General features: G+C 54.5%; 2 protein-coding genes across 8 annotated transcripts; both read left to right on the top strand.

Annotated features, from left to right (window-relative positions):
- The first annotated feature begins 295 nt into the window (after window positions 1-295).
- PPARD (peroxisome proliferator activated receptor delta) lies at window positions 296-20,108 on the top strand. Of its 6 annotated transcripts, none has more exons than XM_071768191.1 (8): window positions 296-314; window positions 1,771-1,861; window positions 12,789-13,017; window positions 13,718-13,869; window positions 14,835-14,973; window positions 15,676-15,878; window positions 16,677-17,127; window positions 17,569-20,108. In XM_071768191.1, the coding sequence occupies exons 3-8, from the start codon at window positions 12,888-12,890 to the stop codon at window positions 17,871-17,873; spliced, it is 1,380 nt and encodes a 459-aa protein (XP_071624292.1). In that variant the 5' UTR covers window positions 296-314; window positions 1,771-1,861; window positions 12,789-12,887; the 3' UTR covers window positions 17,874-20,108. The 6 variants fall into 6 exon arrangements, 5 of the variants coding, with proteins under 5 accessions (XP_071624292.1, XP_071624293.1, XP_071624290.1 ...); XM_071768192.1 differs by having other exon boundaries at window positions 16,674-17,127; window positions 17,626-20,108; XM_071768189.1 differs by having other exon boundaries at window positions 16,674-17,127.
- A 746-nt stretch (window positions 20,109-20,854) lies between these two features.
- Window positions 20,855-27,569, top strand: LOC139807358 (probable E3 ubiquitin-protein ligase makorin-1). 2 transcript variants are annotated; one of them, XM_071768223.1, is made up of 8 exons: window positions 20,855-20,933; window positions 21,552-21,671; window positions 21,801-22,345; window positions 25,613-25,713; window positions 25,830-26,050; window positions 26,481-26,591; window positions 26,678-26,810; window positions 26,904-27,569. In XM_071768223.1, the coding sequence occupies exons 1-8, from the start codon at window positions 20,863-20,865 to the stop codon at window positions 27,051-27,053; spliced, it is 1,452 nt and encodes a 483-aa protein (XP_071624324.1). In that variant the 5' UTR covers window positions 20,855-20,862; the 3' UTR covers window positions 27,054-27,569. The 2 variants fall into 2 exon arrangements, with proteins under 2 accessions (XP_071624324.1, XP_071624323.1); XM_071768222.1 differs by lacking the exons at window positions 20,855-20,933; window positions 21,552-21,671; window positions 21,801-22,345 and adding an exon at window positions 23,423-24,992.
- The last annotated feature ends 27 nt before the right edge of the window (window positions 27,570-27,596 follow it).

The following is a 27,596-nucleotide window of genomic DNA, read 5'->3' as shown; positions in this document are numbered from 1 at the left end:
AGTCCCAAGGCTGGTGGCAACGTTGCTCTCCTGAACCTCTGCCCTGGTTGAAGCAGCCCAGTTCCTCCTTGCTGCTCCACTTGGCTCCCTTCCCACCATCTCTCTCCGTGCCTTCAGCCCAGAATCCCTTTTCCCTTCTGGTTCCAATGTGCTCCAGGCTGTGCTGAAGCAGGAGTTCCTTCCCTGCCTTACCATGTGTCAGCCAGAGCACCAGGAGCAGCTTTCAGGAGGGAGATGCCAGCAGGTTCTGAGCTGAGCTCCTCCATGTCCTGGCCATGGGGCATGTCCTGGCATTCAGCTGGGAGCAGGATGAGGTGAGCCAGTAACTTCCTTGGAATTCTGACATCTCTGGCAACAGCAAAGCTCTCTGATGGAGCAGGAGGTGTGATCTGTGCACTCCCTGGGTGTGGTTTCTGTCCTTCTGGGCAGTTGTCAACCTTACGTTTCCTTGCTGATTCAGGGAGAGGTTTTATTGCTGGTGGAGATGGAGACAGCCCAGACCTCACCTGCCAGGCAGGTTGTGAAGTCTTGATGAGTTTTTCCTGATGTTGGAGGTTAAAGAAAAACTTTGTCTGGGGTTACCAAAAATTCTTTCTGCTTTGGGAGGAAAAAGGGGATGAATAACCTGCTCTGCCTTCCATGTGATGCTGGGAAAGGGGAGTTACTGGGTGGGGTTTTATGGCCCCCACTAAAGCAGGGAGCAGGCTGCTGCCTCCCCACTCCTTCCCTCACTGCTGATTTTTGGGCAGGCTCCTCTCAGCCCTGCAAACCTGAGCACAGTCACTTTCTCCAAGGGGGGGGGGAAGGTGAGATTTTTATATCACTGTCAGCAGGAAAAGAGCCATCCTAATGGGGATGATGATGTTCCAGTGCAAGGGGCTGGGGTTGCTTTGTTGGATCTCACACTCCTGCCCTTCCCTGGGTCAGCCTGGGCTGGGTCTGGTGCTCAGCTGCTCTGTGAGTTATCCCATGGCAGATTTTGGAGGGAGAAGTACAGAGCAGGGCTTTTCTCTTGGTAATGTCAGCAAGGGTGCATGGGTTCAAGTAGCATCATGTTCACAACATCTTTGTTTAATATGTTAGTCCAGTTAGTCTGCATAACTGTCTAAAAATAGAACATATTTTCTCTTAAGTCCTCTAGTTCAAAGCCTCATAAGCCTGGGGTGGGTTTTTTTTTTTGGTTTTTTTGTTTTTTTCCCAGCCTTGGCCTCTTCCTGCTCTCCTGAGCCTGAAATTAGTGCAAGGCTGTTTTACAAAATGATCAGGCAAGCCAAGAGGAGTTGAATGAACTCTCTCGAATCCTTAAGTTTCAGCCACCCAAGAGGGAAGTTCATTAAAGTTGCAGGAACTTTCTGGCAGCCTCTTAAAGGTGGATTCAACAAGCTGAGTAAACAAACCACCTTACAGACCCTTTTCCTACAAGTTCTGAGCTTTTGCAGGACCCTCGCGTGGTCATTGTAAGTCTGGGGTCCTCAGACCCTGGCATGTGGCAAAAGTGACATCCTCAAAACCCTCTCTGCTGGAACACCCAGGGCTTTTGCTCTTTTTTTTCTTTGCAGAAACTGGCAGAGCTTTGGGAGGGGATGTTTTGACTGCTGCCTCCTCCTTTCCCCCAAATCCCCCCCCTCCAGCCTGATGGTCTCAGTGTGCTGTAGAGGGAGCGTGTGTTTCAGTTTCAGAGCTGGTGCTGGAGACAACCCAGCTCTGCCAGCAGCATAAATATCTGGCCTTCAGCACAGCCCTGCAAACTCATCTTGGCTTCTCTTGCAGATCACTTCAGTTTTCACCTCTCAGGGGAAAGACATGGTGACTGAGCAGTGGCTTCCAGGGACAGGCAGACGGGGACAGCTGCTCCGGAGAGGTAACACACAGAATAGCTACCAAACCACTTATCCTACCTGTGTTTTTTACAAAAAAATTGGGATAGGGAAGAGCCTGGGAGGTGCTGCTTGCTTACAGCAAGCTTCACTTTCATCCAGCAGCTTAAACTTTGTTAAATGTCTTTCTAAATATAAACCTTGTGCCTTATTTTCGTTGCGTTTCTAAGAGGGATCTTTAGGGATTCTGCTCAGGAGGGTGCTGTGAGCACTAGGAGCTAATTCTGCTTTTTCTAAGCCAACTTTTACTTTGGAAATATAGCAGTGTCATAGTTCAGAGTCATTGAATTATTTTGGTGGGAAAACACCTTTAAGATCATCAGGTGTTTGGGTTTTTTTTTCCAATTATTTCTACTTTTTTTTTTTTTTTTTTTTTTTTAAACCACTGAACTTGGCTTTTTCCAGATTGAGGTGCATGGACTCAGGGACCATACTTGGGTAAATAATTCCCTAATGATCTGGACATGCAGTGATTCCATCTGTAGCTGCTTTGCTAGGAAAATGAGGGGGTTACTGCTGAGCTGGGACAGGGGTTTTGAGGAGGTGGATGGCCCAGGCTTGGGGAAATACTGTCCTGCTTCAGCCCACTGAAACAAGACCCAAAAGCTTTCACTGTGCTGTCTGCCTGCACCCAAATACCCCCTGTCTCTTCTCATGGCATTGCAACACCATCTCCCTGTTGGGGGTGGATTTATTTTTGCCCACAGGGCTGAGGTGTTCAGCTGATGGGGTTTTCTGTGTCAAGTTTGTCCAACTGGGGTGCTATCTCTGTCCTGGCATTCAAGATGTGGACTTCTGAGGATCTTTGAGGTGGGGATTTTTTGTGATCAGGCTGTGCTGCTCAGAAGAGCATTTTGTGCAGAATTCCTGGTGTTCATGGCTCTCTGTTGACAAATAGGTATTTTTGTCCAGTACATCTTGTTGCCTTTTGGGGAATATTTCAGCTGTTCCTACTGAATTATGAACTGGAAAATCTGCAAATGTTCTTAAAGACTGAGGAATTAGCATGACAAGAGACACTTGGGCTCCTTCATGCAATAGGACCTGAAACTGCAAATGGTTTTTTTAATTGGGTGAGATGATGTTGCAGTGCTTATGCCTGAAAAAGATTATCTGCTGCTGGAACCCAGCCTGGCTCACCCTGACTATGAAACTTTGAGGTGTTGGTTGATTTTGTGATTTCTCTTGGCTTTCTTGCTTCATGGCAGGAGCAGCAGCCCTTGCTGATAGGCACAGATTTGTTGGGGTGTGCAGCTGCTTTCTCATCAGGCACTGCAGAGCAATCTCTGCTTTCCTGGAAGTGTTACTCTTCAGAGATAGACAGCTTAGCACTGCTGCAATAATTTTGGAGGTTTTGGGGAAGTCTAGACAAGCAGAAGTAATTTCCATAGTGAGTACAAATCAGATTTATTTTTTTCTTTAGAACTTCTTTCTTTTTTTTTTTAGCTTTTGTCTTATACTCTGCAATGTGCTTGCATGGGCAGAATGCTTGGGAAGTGACTTCCCCAAAGCAGGGATTAGGGTGGAATAATTATTGCAAATATGAAGGCTTTTGGTCAAGGAAGTTGTGAAATGTCTCTTCCCCAAAGTCAGTGTTTTGGGATGGAGCCCTGCTCCATGCAAGCAGAACTGACTGGACTTGTGTTTTAGTTTCAGGATGACTTCTTGAAATGCTCAAATATTCACTGCTGTGATCAGAGCATCTGGAAAATGGGAACTCCAAGGCTTGTGGAGATCTCAGATTGTTTGGGTCTTTCCAAGTGTCTTTGCAAAGGGCTCTGAAGTACATGGATGTGTCTGGATGCTTTTCCAAGGATCCCCTGGATGGTTCTGCTTTAAGGTGTTGGTTTTGCAGACCAGGCTGTGGCTTGCAGGGTGACAGGAAGAAAGCACAAGCCAGAAACTGGGTTAAACCAGAGCACATCTCTGAGGCTGTGGGTAGCAGCAGGCAGATAATGTCCATCCTAAGCAGAATTGTTGCTCTCGTGCTGCATTTTCTGGTTTTCCCTGGTCTGGGAACTGGAACTTGGAACAGCAAAAACCAGAGTGTGGGTTGGTGGGGGATGGAGACAGAATGGTTCTGATGGGTGAAAAGGGCAGAGCAGCTGATAGCTGAGCTGATAGGGAAGAGTTTTTTGATGGGCTGTTAAGACAAGGTTCACTCTGAACCATGCTGCCACTAATGAGTGTCTTGCTGGGAAAGGTTCTGTCAGGCTGAGAAGAGGATGGGTCAGGTAGGTTCAGGATCTGCAGTGTTTGGTGCAGTCACCCTGGTGATGGGAACCAAAGCTCAAATCCCTACCCTGCCTGGCTTTTTACAAACACTTAATCAGTGCAGCTCTTGATTTCATCTCAATACAAATCAGAATGTTTCTGAAAATGCTTAAATCTGGTTTTCACTTTAAGTTGATTCAATGGATGTGTTGGACCTTGAAAGCTGTCAGCCCCATGGTGGTCAGAGACCCACCATCTCTGCAAAATATCTGTGGGTTCTCTTATCCAGGCATTGTCTTGTGTTCCTTAAGAACATGGAGATCTCTGGAAAAGGGCTTTGGGGCTGGAATTGGGGGAGTTCACTGAGCTCCCAGTGGGTGGTTGTGTTGGGAAGTGGCAGTCCTTGGCTTGCTCGCTGCTGCTCCCTTTGTCCCCCCCAAGGTGGTACCCAGGGTGTGAGGATGTTAGGAAAGGTGCTTGTGCTTTGCTGAAGCCTTTTGTTTTCTAGGGGCTGAGGCAGAAATCCACATGGATTTGGCAGAGTGATCTTGGCAGGACCACACAGCCACAATCACTGCTGGTACTGCTGCTGAAAATGCAGGGAAACCTCTGCTCCTCCAGCCAGCTCCTGCTGGGTGGACGTGGCCAAAAATAGTAAGGAAACATCATTCCCACCCAGTTCCCTAAGAGGGTGATGAACTAGTTTGGGTAACCAAGTTATCCTGATGCTCTCTGGAGTTTTCCATACAGAGGCAGCCTCAGACTCCCTGATTTTTCCTCCTCTCTGCTTGGAACGGGGATTTGTTCCGACTGTTCCAACACTGACGTTCCCAGACCATGCTGAATCATCTCAATTTGTGCCTGGGCATCATCCCTCACTGTCAGCTGCTGCCTGGGATCAGAGAGCAGCATGGCTGGGGCCCAGGAGATTTTGCTAAGGTCTACAAAACCAGTTGCACTTTTCCAGGAGTCCAAGCGGAAGCACAACAAAAGTGACAGGCTGGTGGATTTTATTTTTTTTATTTGCTTTTTTCCCCTGGTTAGCCCATGGGATTGAAAATCTCGGTCGCTGAAAAGAGGGGAAGCTTTTGTGGGAATTTTCCTGGATCTCAGAGCACAAGCAGCCCAGCAATAAAACTTTCTGGGCTGCTGGGTATTTGGCTCCAGAGAGCAATGTGCTCACACGTGTGTGTGTGTGTGATCCAGAGCCTTGGCCTGCTGCCACTTTCCTGCCCCTTGTTGCTTTCCTGGGGGATCTGAGAGTCCCATCCAAAGCAGTGGTGACACTTGCTGGTGTCCCAGTGACATTGAGGCTTTGAGGAAAATGAAGATGGGAAGGCTGAGGGAGCTGGGTCTCTTTAGTTTGGAGAAAAGGAGACTGAGAGGTGACCTCATCAATGTTTTCAAATATGTAAGGGGTGAGTGTCAGGGAGATGGAGTTAGGCTTTTCTCAGTGGTGACCAGTGATAGGACAAGGGGTAATGGGTGTAAATTGGAGCATAGGAGGTTCAAGTTGAATATCAGAAAAAATTTTTTTACTGTAAGGGTGACGGAGCCCTGGAACAGGCTGCCCAGGGGGGTTGTGGAGTCTCCTTCACTGGAGACATTCAAAACCCACCTGGACACGTTCCTAGGGGATGTACTCTAGGGGGCCCTGCTCTGGCAGGGGGGGTTGGACTAGATGATCTTTCCAGGTCCCTTCCAACCCCTAGGATTCTATGATTCTATGATTCTGGTGTGTGCAGTGGCTTTGTTGCTGCCAGCAGTGCTCCCACCGAGGCCATGCAGTGGCCATGAGGGCTTATTCCACTTTCCCCTTTCCTGGTTTTCCATGGAAACGCTGCTCTGAGCCTGTGACACCCACCCCCTGCCCACTCTCTGCTTTGGGAAGGGTTGGTGCTGTTCCCCCCTGAGCTCCTCCCTTGCCAGCCCTGTTCTATAATTACTGATGTTCCTGAAACCAGATCTTTCCACGTGGCCTGCCCAGCTTCAGGAGGACAAGGGGTCTCTCAGCAAACTCAGTGCCTGCAGTTAAGGCCTGAGGGGACTGCAGGAGTTTTATATCATATTATAAAATCTTGTCATGGGATGGTTTGGATTGGGAGGGACCTTAAAGCTCATCCAGTCCCAACCTCCTGCCATGGGCAGGGACACCTCCCCCAGCCCAGGGTGCTCCAAGCCCCATCCAACCTTGGACACTGCCAGGGATGGGGCAGCCACAGCTTCTGGGGGCACCCAGGGGCTCAGCACCCTCACACCAAAGAATTTCTTCCTAATGTTCAACCTCAATCTCCCCTCTTCCAGTTTAAAGCCATTCCCCCTCATCCCATCCCTCCAGGCCCTTGTCCCAAGTCCCTCCCCAGCTTTCCTGGAGCCCCTTCAGGCACTGGAAGGTGCTCTAAGGTCTCCCCATGGGATCCTTCTCTTCTCCAGCCTGAACACCCCCAACTCTCCCGGGCTGGCTCCAGAGCTGCTCCAGCCCTCAGTTCACCCCTGTGGCTCCTCTGGACTCCATCCAGCATGAGGAAAAGCTCACAGTGGCTTCTCTGAGCTGCCAACATCCTCATCTTTGGAAAGGAAAAGTGAATATATCCCAGACAGCTGCTTTGGCACTTCCAGGGAAGAAGCAGGGATGGGAAAAGTGGCAGTGGTGGAGCAGCAAGCAGAGGCTGCTGGAAGAGGACAAACAGGAGGTGCTGGGCTGGGCGTTGGGTGTTTCCAGGAGATATCCTGGAAAGCCCATGGGGTCAGGGTGCCCTGTGGACACTGAACCATCCCTGCTCTGCCCCCTTCTCCCAGCAGCACTCTGATCCTCTCTCCTTCCCAGACTTAATGATCTCCTCAAACAGCAATACTTCTGTGCCAATTCCAGCTCGGAGAAGCTTGGGTGGTGTCACCTTTCTGGTACCTGCTGGTTTCCTGGCTGTGATCCTTGTTCCAGTGGGTCCCAATCCATGTGTCCCCCCTGCCCCCAGCAGCAAACCTCAAATATCGGTCAGCGAGTGCCAGGGTGGGATGTGCCAGTTTAGTGTCTGAAAGTCATCCTGAAAATGCTTTGTGGAGGAATGTACAACAGGAGAAGATGGTCACAAGCAGCAGGGCGTGCTGACCTGGGGCCAGGGGGCCCAGGATTCTGAGCATGAGTGCAAACAGGTGTCAAAATCCAGGATACAGGAATAAAGAACCTCTCTTGGCACTGATGTGTCCCTCTGTGTCTCCAAAACTTGCCTGAGCTAATGCAGCAATGAAAGGATCAGGAAGGAAGCACTGTTAAAGTCCTGGAGTTTTGTTGTTTTGGTTTTTTTTTTTTGGGTTGGGGAATTTGATTTTTAAATGCTGAAGGAAATGGAGGTTTGGGGGTCGACAGGATTTGCTGAAGGTAGTGAAGCAGGACTTGAGAGAAGAGCTAAGGACCTGCTCAGCTCTTCACTGCCCAGCCTGCTGCAAAAGGCAGCTCTGGAGCCTGGGACTGGAAAGGTGTGAAGAGAGGATTCCTATAGAAGCATTAAGCCTCTCCCAGGCTCTGCCATCTGAAGATTCATCTCATCTGATGCCATCTGCAGCTCCTGGAGGATGAAGTGAGAGCTGAGCAGCCTGGCAGCCCCCCCTCCTGCAGTCCATAGTCCTCAGTCTGTTTCTGTGATTCCTCTTGCTCTGAAGAAACCCAGTGAGAAAGCAGAAAACTCCTTTTTGAAGAAAATAGCATGATTTTGAAGAGAGCACCAATTTTGGTGTTGAGAATCTGGCAAGGTTTGTGACCTTAAATTTTTTATCCTCTCGGTGTCCAGGAAGTGGGTGAGTTCAAACATGTGGTGGATGTGTGATTCATTTTGGCTGCTCAAGGCAAGGAAGGGAATCTCCTGCACCCTGTCACATGTTCCTGAGTAATTAGCAGCAGGAGGGTGACAGCAGCTCTGGCAGTACCCAGCTGCTTTGACCCCTGGGCTGCTCCTTGGTGAAGAGCCCAGAGCGGTGTCAGAGAGAAGATCACGGGACTGGACTGGGACAACGTTTGAGCAGATGCTTCCAAATCTGGCCCTGGGTGTCAGGACTGGATGGAAGGGCTCTTCCTTGCTAGTTCTAGTAGTTTATTTCTGTGTGGAGCCTGCCTTGCAGCCAAGACTTTGAGTAAGGAAGGAAGCACTTGGGTTGGAAGCATCTCATGAGGTAACGAGGGGGTGTGTGGAGCTTTCAGGAACAAAACCAAACGTGTTGTCAATGTTTGTCTCTCCTCTTCTGGGCACTTGGTTACCTTTCCTGTATTGCAGCATCAGCTTAGCTCTTCTTCAGCTTTTCTTAGTAGTGGCTGACATGGAGGAGGAGGAACAGGAACTGGTGAGGAGGTGTCAGAAGGGGTGACACAACACAAGGGATGTCTGGAAACGGAGGCCAACAAGCAGCAATCACATCTTTGGGTTTTTTATGGATTCAGTTGAAATTTTTTGGTGGATTCAACGTGCTGTACAGAGCCCCGAACACTCATCTCACCCCTTCCAAAAGGATTCACTTCTGCAGACTAAATTTGACTCCTATTTTTGTCCAGAGGAACAAAAACCCCAAGCCAGAAGTGTTCCCACTGTAAAATGGTTTCTTTTTTCAATTCCTGGTGACCTTTTCTACAGCAACTTGGACAGCAGCTTGAAGCAGATCAACTCTGGGACTTGGCCCTGGGGAGGTTTGGACTTTTTGGGTTTTTGACACTTTGCTTTGCCTGGAAACTCCCATCTTCCAGGAAGGATCTCACGTGGTGACCCTCCAGACTGCAATGAGGACTTGGTCAATCCCATCTGTATAAATATTAGAAACCAATGGATGTCTCCTGGAGGGAGTGAGTGTTTTCTCTCCACCAGCTCCTCACCAGCTAAACTACCCCTGGTTTAAAGATGAAGCCCTTCTAATTAGGAGCACTCCTAATGATGAGCACTTCCTTGCTCTTCCTTTGTGGCTCTCTGCCTGCCAGCCCCTGGGTGACTGTGTTGAAACTCACGTCCCCTCCTTGTGATGCTTCACTCTTGTGATGCTTCACTCTGCATCTGCACTCAGATACTGCTGAGAAACTGGAATTGTTGGTCACATCACCCTGCCACCCCTCCTGTGCTGGTGGAGGGAACATTTCCTCCTTGGTTTGTTGGCTTCTGCTCCCCTGAACCCAGCTCAAGGAGCTGTCCGACCAAAAGGCTACAAGCTGCAGGTTGGTCAGCTGGAGGTTTGGATCAGCTCCAGAGAGGTTTTACCTTCTTGCAGCATGGCTGTGCTGAGGATTTGTCTCCTTTCAACTTCTGTTCTTGTTCTGTTTGTTTCCTCCTCTCGTGCCATGTTGCTCCCCACCATTCCCCCCCTGTTGTTAAGCTTGGCAGGGAGCTCCTGCTTATAGGAAAGACAAAAGATCTTGCCATTTGCAGCCAGCAGGCATCTGCCTGAGCCTGGAGCCAGCAACCAAAGCCTCCAGCAGCTCCCAAGAGGGAAGCTGCAGCCTCAGCCAGGGTTGCCAAAGCTCCTTGGACTGCAGATTGAGGCTAGGGCAGAGCTTCATGCCCTCTTGCTCCTTCCCATCCTGTGAGAAGAGGAAGGGAAATGGCTCTGCCTGATTCTCTGGGGAAGCTTAGGAAGGAATTCACAGTCTCTGGCCTTGTTTCCATCCTCTCTTTCCATTGCTGCTCTGTGACAGCTGCTGAGCAGAAAAAGATGGATGGGGGCTGCACTGGGCAGGAATCTGCCCTTCTCCCTGCAGCTCAGGCTTCAAGGCAGAAACCAAACTTGCAGCAAGCCAGCTGCTCAGTGATTATTTCTGTTCACATCCTGACTGCACAGTAAATCCAAAATTCTGAGGTGCATCAAGAGCTGGTGCCCTCTGCTCCTGGAGGTTGCATTTTAGTCCAGGGGAGCCCCCTGAAGGGAATTCCCTCTGCCTACTTGGCAGCAGGACATGGAGGCACCCAGCAGATGGGGAGGACCCTGGGCTGGGCCCTTTGGCCATCCTCTGCCATCCCCAGTGCCATCCCACAGGGATGCAGGGATGTGGCAGCCCTGTCCCTGGCTGTGCAGGTCCCTCCTCTCTCCCAGAGAACAGCCAAACCTCCGGGCAGCTCCAGCTCCTCTGGATGCCCCATTCCCAACCCTGGTGCTCACAGGGAACAGAGGAGTGTGTCTGAAACCTCAGCACATCTCCACAGGCTCTCTCTGCAGTTGGGTTTGGCTGCCCCTGGCCCAAGGAGAGGGCTGGGGGGGTCCGTATCTCTCTGAGCTTTGTCCCCTGCTGGGAGGGTTCAGGCACAGCCCATATCCTGCCTTTCATCCTGCCTGCTGAAGGCAGGAGGTGCAGCCCCCTGGGTGAAATCAATCCCATTTTTGCTCTCCTCTCCTGCTCTTTTTGTTGTTTAGAAAACAAGGGCAGGGCTAAGGGAAGGGCAGGTGTGCAAACAGCTCTCACAGCTTCCCTCTGCCCAAGCCCCTGTACTCTTGACCTGCCAGGAGGTATGAAAACAATAGTCAGAGCTTTCTGCTAAAAGCTTTTCTCTTGCTGGCTCTCCAGCCACTCTTGAAGGCTGGGAACTGAACTTTTATCCTTCCCTTAATGCCTGGGTGCACACTGGGAGCCTGGTGTTGCTGTGCTGTCTCACCTTCTGCTTTCCCCCTTCTCAGAGCAGCCAGACTAACTCTGAGCAGAGTTTTGAGGTTGTTTTGGTGGGGGTTGGGGAGCAAGCTGCATGTCACAAGCTCTCTGCAAGCCCCTAGGTAGACCCAGAGGATGGAGGGATGGAGCTGGAGGGATGGAGCTGGAGGGATGTGCCCACATTATTCCAACAGGAATGTGCTAGGAGGCTGCTGGGGTGAAGCAGAGTGCTGCATCTGCTCTGGGTTTAAAGCAAGTGGCCTGTGCTGGGTGCCAGAGACAAAGAAGAGCTAGTAAGAACCTCATTAAGCTGCTCCTGGGTGTATTTTCCACCTTGGGTTAGTTTCTGCTGCCATAAGTTCCCCCCACTACCCGCTGTTCCAGGAAAAAGTGTTTCCTGATGCTTGTACCTTCATTTTTAAGCAGCCTTCAAAAGGATGGTGCTCCTTACACTCCACTCCCACTGAAAAGGTTTTCTGCCTGTGTGCCATGTCCCACCATGTGGGATGGGTGAGAGGAGGCCAAGGATAACACAGCCCTTGAATGGTCCCTCAGTGCTCTGGCAGAGGCACAGAGAACACCACAGCTTCTCTGGGCAACCCGGGCCAGGTTCCCACCACCCTCCCAGCAAAGAATTTCTTCCTAATGCCTAATCTAAATCTCCCCTCTTTAGTTAAAACCATTCCCCCTTGTTCCATCCCCCAAGCTCTTCTCCAAAGTCCCTCCCCATCTTTCCTGGAGCCCTTTCAGGTACTGGAAAGTGCTCCAAGGTCTCCCTGGAGCTGATGGCATTCCAGCAAATCCATGGAACTGGCTGCAGCTCAGGTTTGAAGTGCTGGGCATGAGGGTCTTTTACAGGAGGGAAAGTGAGCCTCCCAGATCCCTGCTCCCCACTGCCACCAAGCCACGGGGCAGGGTCACAGACCCTCCTGTTGCTTGGAGGTTACTGCTCTAGGAGACCCCACAAACATCTTGCTCACTTCACTGCCATGAGGGTTTGAAGCTGCTGCAGCCATTTCCCTTGTGCCTGCAAATTGAGGCTTCCCTGGTGGAAGCTACATTTCAGGGGCTCTCCTGATGGGTCTTTCTCTACTTAAAAATAGATCCTTTAGGGAATTGGATGCAACGCTGCATAGGCTGGGCTTGAGATATTAATTACTTGGTTAGGAACCAAGATCTGGAGGCAAATGACATGAGCTGGGGTGAGATCCACGGGCACAGAACCGCCCATGCATCGCTTGCACAGCTTGAGTTTTTTGTGGACTGTTTGGGATGGATTAAGGCAAACAAGGAGTGGAAGCACACAGGAGGGAGAGGGAGGGGGGAGGGAGGGAGAGGCCAGGGCTTTTCCTCCCACAGGAAACCCAGGATTAACACTGCCCAGATTGTGCAGGCTGGGGATGACGCTGAGCACAGCCCAGCAGCAGCAACGTCTGCAACCCAGCAGCTCTTGGCAGAAAAGCTGAGGTCAGCTCCAACACCAGTGAAAATAAACACCCAGGCTGTAACTGGCAGGGCTGTGATGGGAAGGAGCCCCAGGGTGGGGGCCAGCAGAGGGCTGGGGGTGTTCAGCCACTACCCCATTACCTGCTGCTGCACCCAGCCCTGCTCCCCAGCGTTTTCCACCCTTGGGCATGGAGCCCAAAAGCTCTGCCTTGGCTGGGTGGGGATGGAGTGTGAAGCTGGTGTTGCCTTAATCCTGGTGGCTTGAGCTCTGTCAAGTCTGGTCTTGCTGTCACAGTGATGTCTCAGGGCACTGGTGACTCTGGGGTATGTTGTCTGGGGCAATGTTTCTGCTCTGAGACTTGCAAGCTGGGGAGCCCAGCTCCCTTGGTGACATCTCAGCTGGTTTGTGGGCTGGACTCTTATCTGCTGGGCTTTAAACACAATTCCAGTGAGGTTTTGCTTCCTTGTGTCCCACAGAGTGTTCGTCCCAGAATGCAGAGTGACTTTGAAAAGGCTTCTGCTGATCCCCTGGGACTAAGAGAGAAAGCAGAGCAGGAGCAGCATGGTCACACACTGCCCTGCTGCTGGGGTGCCCTGTGCTCAGAGGTGACACCCCCCCTTTTTCCTTCTGTCCCCAGGTTAGCAGGAGCAGCCTGGGAGGGTCCATCTCGGGTAGAGGCGGATGATGCCAGAGCTATGACAGGGATTGCAGTCTTGGCACTGAGGGGTGATCAATTATGGAACAACTACAGGAGGAAGTACCTGAGGTCAAGGAAGAGGAAGAGGAAGAGGCAGTCGTGGTGGCAAGTGGAGCCTCAGACCCAAGTGGAGGACCAGACAGCTCCCTGCCTTCGAGCAGCTACACCGGTGAGTAGAAGGGGGGGAGTTCAGCTGTCCCTGGAGCATTCAGGTGTCTCTGTCCCTCTGGGCCACGTGCTGAGCCTTGGGGGCAGAGGACCTGCCTGTGAATGGGAGTTTGGCTCATTTTAATCTCTTCCCTTTGTGGAATAATGCATCAAGTTGTGGAGAGGATTATTTCTGCTGCTGCTGTCACTGCCCAGCCGTGGGCAGCAGGGTGGGAGGTGGGAATGAAAAGGACAGGCAGGTAATGTTGGATCCCAGATGGAGACAGCTCTCAGGGTGCCTGAGAACACTTCCCTGAACACTTCTTGAAGTCCTCAGTGCAAATTGATTGTAAGAACTGGAGGGGAGGTTTTGTCATGGCTGAAGAGGCTCCTTCAGAGCCCTGGGGGTACCAGCTGGGCAGCCCTGTGCCCCCCACATGCCAACTGGGGATTATAAAACGTGCTGCTTGGGCTTCACTGCCTAGGCACAAATGCCAGAGGGAAGAAATGAGCACTGGTGTGGAGTCTCACACACTGGGGCATGCTGGGGAACACTGTTGGCTCTGTGCATGACGTTTGCCTGATCTCTGAGATGAATGAACTGCCTGGACTTGGTGCTCGTGGGAGGCTGGGACAGTGCTGGAAATCCCTACGGCTGGAGAAGTTAGGAGGCCGGGCTGGGTTTGTGGCTGGAAAGGACAGAGCCTTTTCTGTGCTTTCAGACATCTCGCAGAGCTCTTCTCCCTCTCTGTCGGACCAACTGCAGATGGGCTGTGAGGAGGCAGCCCTGGGGACACTGAACGTGGAGTGCAGGGTCTGTGGAGACAAAGCCTCGGGGTTTCACTACGGCGTGCACGCCTGTGAGGGCTGCAAGGTACAGACCCCCAGGGAGGGCTGCTGAGACCCCCAGGGAGGGCTGCTGAGACCCCCGGCGAGGGCTGTTGAGACCCCCGGCGAGGGCTGTTGAGACCCCCGGCGAGGGCTGCTGAGACCCCCGGGGAGGGCTGCTGAGACCCCTGGGGAGGGCTGCTGAGACCCCCAGGGAGGGCTGCTGAGACCCCTGGGGAGGGCTCCTGAGACCCCCAGGGAGGGCTGCTGAGACCCCCAGGGAGGGCTGTTGAGACCCCCGGGGAGGGCTGCTGAGACCCCCGGGGAGGGCTGCTGAGACCCCCGGGGAGGGCTGCTGAGACCCCCGGGGAGGGCTGCTGAGACCCCAGGGAGCACCCAAGCCCTTCAAACAAGCAGCTTTGCAGCAAAGCAGGGATGCAGGACTGAGTGATTGTACAGAAAAAAAACCAAACCAAAAAATTTGCAAGAGTGTGGGGTGTAGAGACAGCCACCCAAACACTGTCCTGCAGGAGGAAGCTGAGATGTATATGGCCCAAATCTTGCCCCATCATGCTTTATTTGGGGAAGTAAATCCATCTGTCCCCACAAGGCCTTGGGCTTTGCTTTTAAAGATGCTTCCTGCACTGCAGATCAGCAGGGAGCTGTGTGTTTATCCCCCAGGGATCACTGGCCACAACTTGGATGTACCACTGGTACTCTTTTCCCAGGTCCCACCAGACATTATCTGCAGGCTGGGCCCTGCCTGCAGCTCTTTCCTCTTTCCTTTGTCCCTGCAGAATCCCATCAGGCTGCCCCCCACTCTCCCCTTCTCCAGCCCACACCCTCTCCCTCTGCTTGTGGCAGAGACCTGGGGCTTCTCCTCCCCACCCGGCTGGATCTCTGTGGAGCTCCCAGGGCAAATAAACCAGCCTGGTGCTGAACCACAGGTGCTGAGAGTGCTGTTCCCTTGTTCCCCTGCTCCTTGTCCCCCTCTGGGCCACCTCCCTGCAGGGTTTCTTCCGCCGGACGATCCGCATGAAGCTGGAGTACGAGAGGTGTGAGCGGAGCTGCAAGATCCAGAAGAAGAACCGGAACAAGTGCCAGTACTGCCGCTTCCAGAAATGCCTCTCCCTGGGAATGTCCCACAACGGTGAGTGTCACAGCCCTGCCCAGCTGCCTGCCACGGGGACATCTGCAAAGGGTTCACACAGGAAGGCTGCGTGGAGCTTGCTGTCTCCTGGGGCTGTCTTCTTGCTAGGAGATCATCTTTGAGCTTCATCCCCTTCTCCTGCCCACCCTTGATACCCACCCTGCAGGCTGGTTGTTGTCACACAGCTGTCCCTTACAGGCTGACCCTGTAGTAGTCCCTGTAGTAGTGGATTCTCCATCCCTGGAGATATTTCCAAAGAGCCTGGATGTGGCACTCAGTGCCATGGGCTGGGAACCACGGGGGGAGTGGAGCAAGGGTTGGACTTGATGAGCTCTGAGGTCCCTTCCAAGCCAGCCAATTCTGTGATTCTATTATTCCATGACCCAGAGGGAACTGGACACACAAATTGCTCTTCTGCACTGGGATTTTTAAACTTCAGGTGTAACCACCTTGTTCCTGGCCAAGCCCAGGTGTCACTGGGGCAAGCAGGGCTCCTGTGAGAGCCCAGAGGAGCGGGGAAGGGAGTTCAGCCTGAGGGTGGCTCTTTGGGGAAGGTGCTGGAGGAGCTGCACCCCTGGAGAAACATCGTGTTGTGTAGCTGCAGGTGTTGGCTAGCAGCCCTTTGTGGTGGCCCAGCAGAGTGCTACCTCCTTGGACACCTCAGCCCTGGTGTCCTCACCCCCCAGTTCTTCCCCCCGACAGCAATCCGCTTCGGCCGCATGCCGGAGGCAGAGAAGAGGAAGCTGGTGGCAGGGCTGACAGCCAGTGAGATCAGCTGCCAGAACCCCCAGGTGGCCGACCTCAAAGCTTTCTCCAAACACATCTACAACGCCTACCTGAAAAACTTCAACATGACCAAAAAGAAGGCGAGAGGGATCTTGACCGGGAAGGCCAGCAGCACCCCGGTAAGTTCCCTCCCCAGTGCAGGTGGGGTTGGCCACGACCAGTGTGGTGGGGCTGTTCTCTGGGAGATGCTGCACATCTCCCTCCTTCTGTAGATGTTTCACCTGCAGCACGGTGCTTCCCCTTGTCTGGAGCCTTGTGCTATTGAGGGTGGGTGCAGATCTGGGCACTGCCAGCCCCAGAGGGGACAGAACAGCAAAGGGACTGGCAGAGAAACACCGGTGACCTTGGGAGAGGTGGCATACTGTGTCCAGTTCTGGGCCCCTCAGTTTAGGAAGGATATTGAGGTCCTGGAGCAGGTCCAAAGGAGGCAACTGGGCTGGTGAAGGGACTCGAGCACAGGCCCTATGAGGAGAGGCTGAGGGAGCTGGGGGTGTTCAGCCTGGAGAAGAGGAGGCTCAGGGGAGACCTCATCACTCTCTACAACTCCCTGAAAGGAGGGTGTAGCGAGGTGGGAGTTGGTGTCTTTTCCCAGACGACTTTCAACAAGACAAGAGGACACAGTCTTAAGTTGTGCCAGGGGAGGTTTAGGTTGGACATTAGAAAGAATTTCTTTGTGGAGAGGGTGATCAGCCATTGGAATGGGCTGCCCAGGGAAGGGGTGGATTCTCCATCCCTGGAGATATTTCAAAAGAGCCTGGATGTGGCACTCAGTGCCATGGGCTGGGAACCACGGGGGGAGTGGAGCAAGGGTTGGACTTGATGAGCTCTGAGGTCCCTTCCAACCCGGCCAATTCTATGATTCTATGATCTCCAGGCCCCACTGCAAGTTCCTAACCTCTTGCTTCTTTGTCAAGCAGCCTTTTGTCATCCACGACATGGACACCTTGTGGCAGGCAGAAAAGGGGCTGGTGTGGAAGCAGCTGGTGAATGGCATCCCCCCCTACAAGGAGATCGGGGTGCACGTTTTCTACCGCTGCCAGTGCACCACGGTGGAGACTGTGCGGGAGCTCACCGAGTTTGCCAAGAGCATCCCCAGCTTCATAGGCCTCTACTTGAATGACCAAGTGACTCTGCTGAAGTACGGGGTGCACGAGGCCATCTTTGCCATGCTGGCCTCCATCATGAACAAGGATGGGCTCTTGGTGGCCAACGGGAACGGGTTTGTGACCCGCGAGTTCCTGCGCAGCCTGCGCAAGCCCTTCAGTGAGATCATGGAGCCCAAGTTTGAGTTTGCTGTGAAGTTCAACGCGCTGGAGCTGGATGACAGTGACCTCTCTCTGTTTGTGGCTGCCATTATCCTGTGTGGAGGTGAGCAGGAGCTTGGGAGGAGCGTTGGGAAGAGTCCTCTTAGACTTAGAGGTGGTCGGGGCTGGGCTGGGAGAGTTGAGCTGCAGCCAGGGATGTCTTAGAGGGACCAGAGAAGAACTGAGCAGGTCCAAAGCTCTTCCCTGGCAGTGACACTTGGCAAGCTTGGACCAAGAGACTTTAAAAAGAGCCTGGATGTGGCACTCAGTGCCATGGTCTGGTGACTGCAGCGGGAGTGGATCAAGGGTTGGACTTGATGAGCTCTGAGGTCCCTTCCAAGCCAGCCCATTCTATGATTCTGTGATTCTAAGAGCAAGGATTGTGGAAGGAACATTTAGCATGCTGCTGTGGGAAAGGTTTTATCCAAGGGCACACTTCTCTTGTTTAGTTGACAAGGTTGGAGTCACGGTGGGTGGGTCACTGTCCCCATCTCCCTTTCCCCAGGAGGAGCTTTGGAGGGCTACACCATAACTCCACAGCTACCCTGCTTCCTCTCCACAGACCGTCCTGGCCTGATGAATGAGAAACAGGTGGAAGAGATCCAAGACAACATCCTGAGAGCACTGGAGTTCCACCTGCAGTCCAACCACCCGGATGCCCAATACCTCTTCCCCAAGCTGCTGCAGAAGATGGCTGACCTGAGGCAGCTGGTGACAGAGCACGCCCAGCTGGTGCAGAAGATCAAGAAGACAGAGACAGAGACATCTCTGCACCCCCTTCTGCAGGAGATCTACAAGGACATGTACTAAGGACCTGTTATTTATGAAAACAAAGCCATGGATTCCCACCAAGACTCTTTGTACAGAAACAAAGAAAACCTTTCCCCCACGTCTTCCATTTCTTCTACTGGAAACTCTGGTTTTTTTCTACGTGACCCTGACGTACGGTACATCAGGTGAGATGCCAGGAGGGATCACAGCCACCACCTCCTGGGCCAGGGCTTCCATTAACACACACTAACAACTTTTACCAAGGCAAAAACAGAAATTTCTGTTTCCGTTACTATGCTCTTCAGCTGCTCCCCGGGGGCCTCTGGAGTAGCTGACCCCGTTTACATGGCACGGGAGGAGGGGATCCTGCAGAAGTTTGGGATGCCACGCTCCTGAGGAGACCCAGTGGGGCCAGCAGCAGCACTTGCAGTGTGTCTTTCTTCTCTTTTAATTTTTTTTTTTTTTTTATATTGCACTCCGAAGAGACATCGTCCTGAGCTGCCAAGCCCAGGGTGGTGAAACACAAGGATGTTTCTCTCTTTCCCAAAGAAAAGCTAAGGTGGTTGAAGATGGGTAGAGCTGTCCCAGCAGAGACTCCTCTGCTGCAGCCCCTCCACCCCCCTTTGCTGTGCAGCTTTTATTCCTGTCTCCCAGGGGGCTTGTGGGATCTCTGTCCTGCTCCTCAGCACCTCAGTGTGAGAGAGGGAGGGATGGGGAGGTAGCAGGGGAAGGGCTTTGTCTCATAAAAAATCACCTTCAGAGCAAAGGATAGAGTCTGTTTGCTTCCCCTGGTTGTTCTGCTGAGGAATGAGTGAGTTACCAGAGATTCCTGCAGGATCAAGGTTTCTGACTTGTCCTTCAGCTCCCTTCCAAGCCCCAGGGAGGTGTGGGGGTTCTGCAGGGGCTCCCTGTGAGCACCAGAGCAAGCAAAGCCTCCAGCAACACCAGCAAGAGGAGAGCAAAGCCACAGCCAGCCTCCAGCACTCCTGATGCTGTTGGGCCATGGACCTGTTAATTGCCCTGCCTCAGTTTCCCCTCTGTGAAAGGGAGCTGGGCTGTCCCTTGCTCTCTGCTCGGAGAGAGAGCACGAGGATTAATTAGTGGGTTGGCTGCAACGAGCTTTGGAGCTGCAAACCACAGTATAAATGGCAAAGTATTTATACAAGGGGAGGGAGAGGGTGGGATGCTCACATGTGGCAGAGCTACAGGCAGGTCAGGGGAGTTGCTGTGCCCTCCTGCCACTGTCCCCAGGTTTGGGTCAGGTCAGGGGAGTTGCTGTGCCCTCCTGCCACTGTCCCCAGGTTTGGGTCAGGTCAGAGGAGCTGCTGTGCCCTCCTGCCTCTGTCCCCAGGTTTGGGTCAGGTCAGAGGAGCTGCTGTGCCCTCCTGCCTCTGTCCCCAGGTTTGGGTCAGGTCAGAGGAGCTGCTGTGCCCTCCTGCCTCTGTCCCCAGCTTTGGGTCAGGTCAGAGGAGCTGCTGTGCCCTCCTGCCACCATCCCAAGCTTGAGGTCTGCCAAAACCTGGAGCTTTTCTGGGACTTTTACCTCTCAACTTCTCACCACGGTACTGCCTGTGCCTGGGACCCCTGGGCAGGGGGCTGTGTCACCCAGGTGTGGGAGGAGAGGATGGACTCAGGAAGGGCTCAGTCCTCCTCTTGGAATGATGGTGTCTGATGGCACTTGCTCATCTGCAGTTCATGGTCCCTTGTGTCCCCAGCAGCCTTTTTGAAATACTGATATTCCCAAGGAGGGGCTGGGGGAGCAAATTAAATGGTTTCTCTTTTCTTCAGGGTAGCAGATTTCCCTGGTGCAATAATTTTTTTTTTTCGAACCCAAAGGGGAAGAAACTCTGAGCTTCCCCTCTGTGTCCCAGGGCTGGCCTGTCCTCCACCTGCGCCTGCTGCCACCTTTGCTGTGCCTCAGTTTCCCCTCTGCCCGCCCAGCCCCCTCCCTTCCCTACCTCGCAGGGGTGTTTATGAATTTCTAAAGCACTTTGAAGCCCTCTCGGGGGAGGCACTGGAGATGTGCATGTGCTGGATGGAGCCCGGGGGGGTTTTTGTCCTTCCCCAAGCCCTCCGGTGACATTCGTGTGGGATTTGGGTGCTCATCACCCGGGGAACTTTTTTTGCTCTTCCTTCCTCGACAGTGTATAACAACCCCCCCAAACTGAAATGTATATTTTTGCTAGAAGTACAAAACCTCCCAAGTGTTTTTAATAATATAAATAGTGTCCACAAACTGACTTGACTTTAAATAAATCTGAACTAAATATTTAAGATCCTTTAAGAGGCTGGATTGGTTTTGTGGGATGTCCCTCAGCTCCGGGGGAGGGAGGGAGAAGCTGCCCTGGGGGAAGTTTCCGGGAGAAGTGATAGAATTTGCTGTGATATCCAGGGATTTGCCGTGATTCCCAGGGCTGGGAGCTGCTGTGTGTTTCCTGCCTATGTTTCCCATCAAACCTAAAAGCTGGGGGAGCCGGGAGGGACGGGGAGGGAGGGGGTCATCGAGTCATCGAATTTTGAGTCAAAATCCTAGAATTTTGGGTGCAAGCCTCCAAGCTGAGCTCTCCCTGCCCCAAATCCTCCCCATGTCCCTGGTTGCAGGGGTGAAGCTGGGCAACAAGACGCCCCCGGCTGGTAGCCCCCACCCCTAGGATGATCTCGGAGAACCCCCTCAGAGAACCTCTGCTCTCGGACGTGTCTGAACACCCCAAAATTTGCGGGGTGCAGCTGCATCTCCCCCCTAAACCCCCCGGCTTCTTCCTCGGGGGGTGGAGGGACCACGTTGCCTCCAACCTTTCCCGGGCGGGGATGGGGTTTGGGAATGGGGTTTGGGGATGGGGCACAGAGACCCCTGTAGGTCAAGGTCCCCCTGGGTGGGGGGAACGGCAGTGTAAGGGTTAAGGCGCTGTGCCCGCCGGGCAGGGACGGGGACGGTCACCTGGATGGGGAGGGCAGCGCCCACCGGCCCATCCAAGGCTATAAATAGCCCTGGCAAGTAGCCCAACCCTCGTGGTTGCTTGAGGAGAGGATGGAGCCGGGATCGCTGGTGCCATGTGGGGCGTTTCGAGTCCATGGGGGCCACCTGAGACCCGTGTGCAGGTAGGGTTTGAGGAGGGGGAGGAGGGGACGGCGACTGGGGAGCAGCTTTGGGGGGGAGATGGAGCTGCGAGCCCCTCGCTATGGGGGTACGGGGGGGTTCGTGATGCCTTTGAAACCTCCCACCCTCCGCCCCCCAGCCCAGCCGGACGGGAAAGACAGAACCTGTTTGTCCGGCTGTCTCCCCCTTCCCTCCCATCCCGGAGCACCCCGGCCGGACACCCCCTCCCTGGCAGCCCCCTTGTGCTCAGCCCTCCGTACCCCCAACTCCTCCGTACCCCCAACTCCTCCGTATCCCCAACTCCTCCGTACCCCCAACTCCTCCGTACCCCCAACTCCTCCGTACCCCGGACAGAGCCCCCGGGGTTGTGCAGCGGCTGCCGGAGCTCCCCTCGGGCCAGCCCTGGGGCTTCATTCGCTTTGCAATTAGCAAGCAGCTAATTACCAGGCTCTTCTCTCCACGCTGGGCTCTGCCTCGGCATGTCCTGAGCCCAAGCACCATCTGGGGGGGGCTCCAAAAACGTGGCCCCATCCAGGCAACGCGGGTACCCAGGATGGGGGTTGGGGGATTTCGGGGTGTCCGGGATCTGGCTCCAGCCCCGCGGCTTTTCCCACTGGCAGGAATTTTGCCCGCGGATCCTGTCGCTGGGGCCAGAACTGCTGCTTCTCCCACGAGAGAAAGACAACCCAGATCTGCAAGTACTTCCAGAGGGGGGTTTGCCCCTACGGAGAGCAATGCAGGTAAAAAAAACAGAGGATTTGGTGGGGGGGGGGGGAGGAGGAGGAGGGCAGAACTGATGTCCCGGGGATGGGTTGGGAGCCAGGGAGCGTCACGCTGGGCTGATGGCACCTTCTGTCTGTCTGTCCCAGCTACCAGCACATCCGAGAGGAGCTGCAGGCAGTGGGGACACAGCACAGCCCCGTGTTCCCCAGCCACCGGGACTCAGAGCCCGGCACTGTGGCCACAGCAGGCTGGGGGGGAACCCAGCCCAGTTCAGCCCAGCATGGCTCAGCCCAGCCCAGTTCGGTCCAGCACGGCTCAGCCCAGCCCAGTTCAGCCCAGCACGGCTCAGCCCAGCCCAGTTCGGCCCAGCACAGCTCAACCCAGCCCAGTTCAGCCCAGCACGGCTCAGCCCAGCCCAGTTCGGCCCAGCACAGCTCAGCCCAGCCCAGTTCAGCCCAGCACGGCTCAGCCCAGCCCAGTTCAGCCCAGCACGGCTCAGCCCAGCCCAGTTCAGCCCAGTACAGCTCATCCCAGTCACTCCCCAGCGGGAAGCACACGATCTTCAAATTCCCAAGTGTGGAGGCTGAGGAGGAAGAGGAAGAAAAGGAGAACGTGCCAGCAGCACCCAAAAAAGTCCCCTGTGGGACCATCGGCAGAGAAATTGTCCCCGCAGGAGCTCAGGGTACTTCAGGTAGGTCTGAGGCTGCCCTGGTGGGGCTGAGGGTACGGGGTGGGCATGGATCCTGTGGCTCCGTGCCTTGGTTTTGCTGGGAGGAAATCAGAGGGTTGAGAAAAGGTGCATTTTTCGAGAAGGCTGCCCTTGCTGGAGTGAGAACAAAGCTGATAAGACGCTTTGTTTTGTCCAGGCCCAGCCCTGGTGTACTGGTTCCCATGGTGATCAAGGTCTTGAGCAGTTTGGGGTTAGCCCGGTGCCAGGAGGAGCTCAAGGCAGCTCAGCCATGGGGCTGGCAGCAGTGATCCACATCACTCGATAAACGGGAAAGTTTTGTGGGAATGTCTCTTTGCTCAGCCGTCCCGTGAGGATCCTGCCCATCCCTCTGCTCCCCCAAGGCCTCCTCAGGAGTTGGTGGTGTCCAGCCAGCTCTGGTTGAGTTTTCCCAAGTGGTCGATGAGTCAAACTCCCCCGGAGTTTACCTGGGAATCACTGTAAGGGTTTAAACCTGCTTGGATTTTAATCCTAGGGCTTTCCCTTTCCCTGCTCCCCCTTCCCAGGGGGGTTCCTTGCCCAAACTGAGCCCGTTTGTAATTTGTCACTTGGAGCCTCGAAGGGATGAACCATCCAGGGAACCGTTTGGGTTGGAAAAGACCTTTTTTGGGTCATCAAACCCAACCCCTAACCCCGCGCACCTCGTGCTCCTTTTGGTGGTGTTTTTTTTGTTTTGTTTTGTTTTTTTGTTTTGTTTTTTGTTTTGCGTTTTGTTTTGCTTTTTGTTTTGTTTTCTGGTTTGGTTTTTCTTTTGGTTTTTGGTGGGGTTTTTTGGTTGGTTTTTTGTTGTTTGTTTTTTGTTTTTTTCTTTTTTTGTTTTTGGGGTTTTCTTTTTTTGTTACCGCGCGCTCCTCCCCTTTTCCCGCGCGAACTACCGCGCCACGCCCCTTCCTTTGGCGCCACGCCCCTTCCTTTGGCGCCACGCCCCTTCCTTTGGCGCCACGCCCCTTCCTTTGGCGCCACGCCCCTTCCTTTGGCGCCACGCCACACCACGCCCCTTCCTTTGGCGCCACGCCCCGCTCCTGACGTCATCAGTGACGCAGGCGCTCTCGCGCAACCCGCGGGCCGGCAGCCGGGGGTCTGGTTGGACCCGGGGTTTCGGTTCGGTTCGGGGCGCTCCTGTCCCACGTGTGAATGGATCGCGGTCGGGCTTGGGTCACGAGCCGTGTCGCGATGCTGTCGCGGTCGGACCTGCGGCTGGGGGCGGCTGTCGCGTCTCTGTCCCTGAGTTTTACGGGGGGCATGAGCTGCGTTCGGCTGCTGGTGGTGCTGGCTTTGGCTTTCCTGGCGTGTCCCAGGCTTGAGCTCCGGGAGATGGGCTTGGTGTGCGTGGTGGAGCTGGTGTCTGTCGTGAGCAATTCCTTGGCGTTCGCCTTGCTCTACCATTACTACGTGGGGGGGGGGGCAGCCGGGGGGGGCTGGGAAGGAGCCGCGGGGCCACCCCCCGCGTACTTCAGGCGGCATCTCGAGGACTTTCTGTATAATTGCACCTTCAGCGGGGGTGCGGAGGGAACGGCTCTCTGGGTCTGTCCTTTTCCCTGGAACTTCGGTGAAGAAGCTCTGCAGCAGTTGCCCTACCCCTGGAATTCTGCAGTCGTTCTGATCAGGTTGTCGTTTGCTTTCAACTGTTTGGTCTTGTTTGCAGTTGTGTACAATTACGCGGGGGATGCCCCTGCTGGTGGTGCAGCCCCTACAGAGGGTCCTGCGGCCACTCCTGGCCTCACCGTGGCCACTGCCAGCAGTGCCACCACCGCAGGCACCCTGGTTGCCCCGGTGGCTGCGCAGGTTTGTGCCAGGACTCAAGTCCTGGTGACATCCACTGTGAGTACCCAGACCCCAGCAGAAGGCATTGCAGCTGCTCAGGAGATGGATGATGAGACCCACCTAGAGGGTCCAGCAGAACCAGTGTCACTCGCCCCAGTGTGGAAGAGGAGGTGCACGAACAGAGCAGGTCACCAGTGTCCATCAGGGCCGTGGCAGGAGGAAGAACCACAGGTGGTGACCACTCAACATTTATCCCTAAGTGAGCTGCGAGATCTCGGTGAGGATTTTGGCCGTCAGGAAGGTGAGGAGCTCCTTAGGTGGCTGCTCCGATGCTGGGATAATGGAGCCAACAGCTTGGACCTGAACGGGAGGCAACCCAAAGGGTTGGGATTGCTGGCAAAAGATGAGGGGGTTGATAGGTATCTTTGGAAAGACCCCCGGCCCCTCACTCTCTGGAAGCGACTCCTGTTAGCCATGAGGAAGAGGTATTCCTCTAGGGACCATGTTGTGTACCAGCTGGAGAAGTGGACAACCATCAGGGGAGGCATTAGGAATCTGAGACAAACAGCTGTGCGGGAGCTAATTTTTTCTGACCTGGATGACCCCCAGACACCACTGGATCCAGATGCCCTGAAAGTCACCAGGCTGATGTGGCACAACTGGTTACTGAGTGGGCCACCCCTGCATGCCAGCAGAGTAGCAATATTTTACTTGGAAGGGGAGGAGGCACCAACAGTGGATTTCGTGAAAAACATGTTGCAGCAGTATGCTGACAGTCTCTCTTCCTCCCCACGGAGCAGTCACTCACCTGTGGAACAAGAGTCTCACCAGTCAGCAGAACTCCTTGGTAAGATGCTCAAGTTTAGAGCAGCAAAAGCCAGAGCAGCTGCCCCAAGCTGGTCGAGAGAAATATTTCTTGTAAGCATCACATTCAGTGTTTAAATCGGGAGGTTTGCTGGGGAGGAGTTGCTTTCCTCAGTGGTCACCATCCCTGGAGGGTTTTGCCCATCCTTGTGCTCCTGAAGCCTGCTTGGGTCTGTGTCACCATCACACCTGCTGGAGCTGTGGTGCTCACAGTGTTTGACATCTGGTGTTCACTGCTGGGAGCTCGCTGCTCACAGCCACTGCATGGCCTGAGCGTAACTCTGTGTGGTTTTTATTACTGGTGATATTAAGGGAGTCGAATTTTTTACTAAATCTGTTTCCATTTCAACCCACAGGTCTCCTCTCCTTCTCCCAGTTTCCTCTTCTTGGGTGGGGAGGGGTCACTGGGTGATAGAACAATTGACTAAATGAAGACAATGTGTCTGCCCTTGACTCACATCATCTTCCAGCTCTTGGCAGGGCCCAGCCAGGGCTGTGGGAAGTTCTTCTAGAAACTTTTCTAGGGTGGGGACCCTAACTCCTGCCTCTTTGGTAACGGGGTGGGATGTGCTTTTCCTCTCTCAAGATCTCTCCTGCCTGCAGGCTTCCAACCACGAAGGCTGGGCCAGGATCCAGATTCCACCGACACCAGTGGCAGTGCTGGATGGATGGTGGAGACAGCGCTGTGTGCTGACCCTGCAGAGGTGAGGTTTGGGGTTCTGCAGCCCAGCAGTGCCCATCACCCCACATCACCCCCTGGGCGGGGGCAGCGATGGAGCTGGGGGGGTTGCAACGCCCTTGCTGCTCTCCTTGCTTGCAGGTCCCTGAGGAGCCGGGTGCTTCTGCAGCCTCGGTCCCCACTGAGGTGCTGAGGGCCCGGAGCAGGGTGGTGGTGTGTGGCATCTGCATGGAAAGGGTGTATGAGAAGCAGCTGCCCGAGGAGAGGCTCTTTGGGATCCTCCCCAACTGCAGCCACGCGTACTGCGTGGGCTGCATCCGCAAGTGGAGGCAGAGCAGGGAGTTTGAGAACGAAGTCATCAAGTGAGTGGGAATGGGGACATGGCAGGGTGGTCACCATCACCCCTTCTGCACCCTGAAATCCTTCCTTGGGGCTGGGCAGCCTCGTTTTGGGATTGGAGTGACTTGCCTTTGGCACTTGGGAGCTGTGGTGGGGACACTAGATGAGGCTGGGATGGGGATGCTGGATGAGGCTGGGATGGGGATGCTGGATGAGGCTGGGATGGGGATGCTGGATGAGGCTGGGATGGGGCTGCTGGATGGGGCTGGGATGGGGGTGCTGGATGAGGCTGGGATGGGGATGCTGGATGAGGCTGGGATGGGGCTGCTGGATGGGGCTGGGATGGGGGTGCTGGATGAGGCTGGGATGGGGATGCTGGATGAGGCTGTGGTGGGTCCACTCATCATGGCTTCCTTTTTGGGAGACCCACCTGCACCCATTGCCTCCACCCAGGGCCTGCCCGGAGTGCCGGGTCACCTCCAGTTACTACATCCCCCACAAATACTGGGTCTCGGATGCAGATGAGAAGGAGAAGCTCATCAAATCCTTCAGGGCACGGACGGGGTAAGCGCGCGGCACCGTGGGCTGTGAGCTCTGAGTTCCGCGCTGCTCCCGGAGCTGAGATCACACCCGTGCTTTGAATCTCACAGGAAAATCAGGTGCAAGTTCTTTGTCCGGAGCCGTGGCCACTGCCCCTTCAAGTCAGACTGCATCTACCTGCACGAGCTGCCCGCTGGACGGCTGCCGCGGCGCCGACGGCGTCAGCCCCTGAGGCTTCCCTTTGTAAGTCTTGGGGTGTCTTGTGTTCCCTCTCCCACCCCGGGATTGGAGTTTGGGGTATGGGGTTGGGGGCTCACCCAGACTCCTGTGCTTCAGGAATTCAGCCGTTCTCCCTTGGAGAGCTCCGATGAGGCGGACGAGGATCTCTTCGTGGTCGAAGGGGCTTTGGCCTCGATGGGCTTGAGCTTTGTGGGCAGGGGTTTCGACCACGAGCTGCTCTTCATGGACTTCATCGACTCGGACTGAGCCACCCCCCCCCGGGATGCCCTGCAGGGCCCCCAGCTGATGTCAGCAGCAGGGAATAAGTCTGGGAGGGAGAAGCATCATTGCTACTGACGTGTTTTGCTGCCCTGCACAGCTTTGGAGCAGCTCCGGGTGTTTGCAGGGGTGAGATGGGGCAAGAACCTGGCTGGTGTTTATCAGCCACCCCCAAGGTGATGGCTGAACCCACAGCAGGTCCCACACCTGCCCCCCCCAGCCCCAGGAAGCTGAGGGGGGGGGGCTGGTTGAGCTGCAGGGGTCTCAGGGCAGTGGGGCACAGCCCCCCCCTTCCATCCTCACCTCCTTGGGGGTGCAGAGTTCTGCATCCATGGGAGACCTCACGGGGGGGATGGGTGCTGGGGGGCAGGGGTGGCTTTTAAGGCAGGAGGGGGCTGGGATGGGTGCTGGGGGGGGGGAAGTTGGGGGTTCAGAGCTGGACACTGTTCTTAAACTGATTTTAGCCAAGATTGGAAATCACGAAATAAAATGGGCTGTGGAACAGCGCTGCCTGGGGGCTGTCCTTGGAGG

This window comes from Heliangelus exortis, chromosome 25 (genome assembly GCF_036169615.1).
Source record: "Heliangelus exortis chromosome 25, bHelExo1.hap1, whole genome shotgun sequence".
Lineage (NCBI taxonomy): Eukaryota > Metazoa > Chordata > Aves > Apodiformes > Trochilidae > Heliangelus > Heliangelus exortis.
The sequence above is the reverse complement of the archived record's forward strand: the minus strand, read 5'-3'. Positions and strand labels throughout refer to the sequence as shown.

Bases quoted from the DNA above. Each gene is read 5' to 3' on its own strand.
- LOC139807358 (XM_071768222.1), top strand. From the start codon at position 23,516: ATGGATCGCGGTCGGGCTTGGGTCACGAGCCGTGTCGCGATGCTGTCG. The intron at 24,993-25,612 runs GTAAGATGCTCA...TCCTGCCTGCAG, and splicing joins CCAGTCAGCAGAACTCCTTG to GCTTCCAACCACGAAGGCTG. The intron at 25,714-25,829 runs GTGAGGTTTGGG...CCTTGCTTGCAG, and splicing joins TGTGTGCTGACCCTGCAGAG to GTCCCTGAGGAGCCGGGTGC.
- PPARD (XM_071768189.1), top strand. From the start codon at position 12,888: ATGGAACAACTACAGGAGGAAGTACCTGAGGTCAAGGAAGAGGAAGAG. The intron at 13,018-13,717 runs GTGAGTAGAAGG...CTGTGCTTTCAG, and splicing joins GCCTTCGAGCAGCTACACCG to ACATCTCGCAGAGCTCTTCT. The intron at 17,128-17,568 runs GTGAGCAGGAGC...CCCTTTCCCCAG, and splicing joins TGCCATTATCCTGTGTGGAG to GAGGAGCTTTGGAGGGCTAC.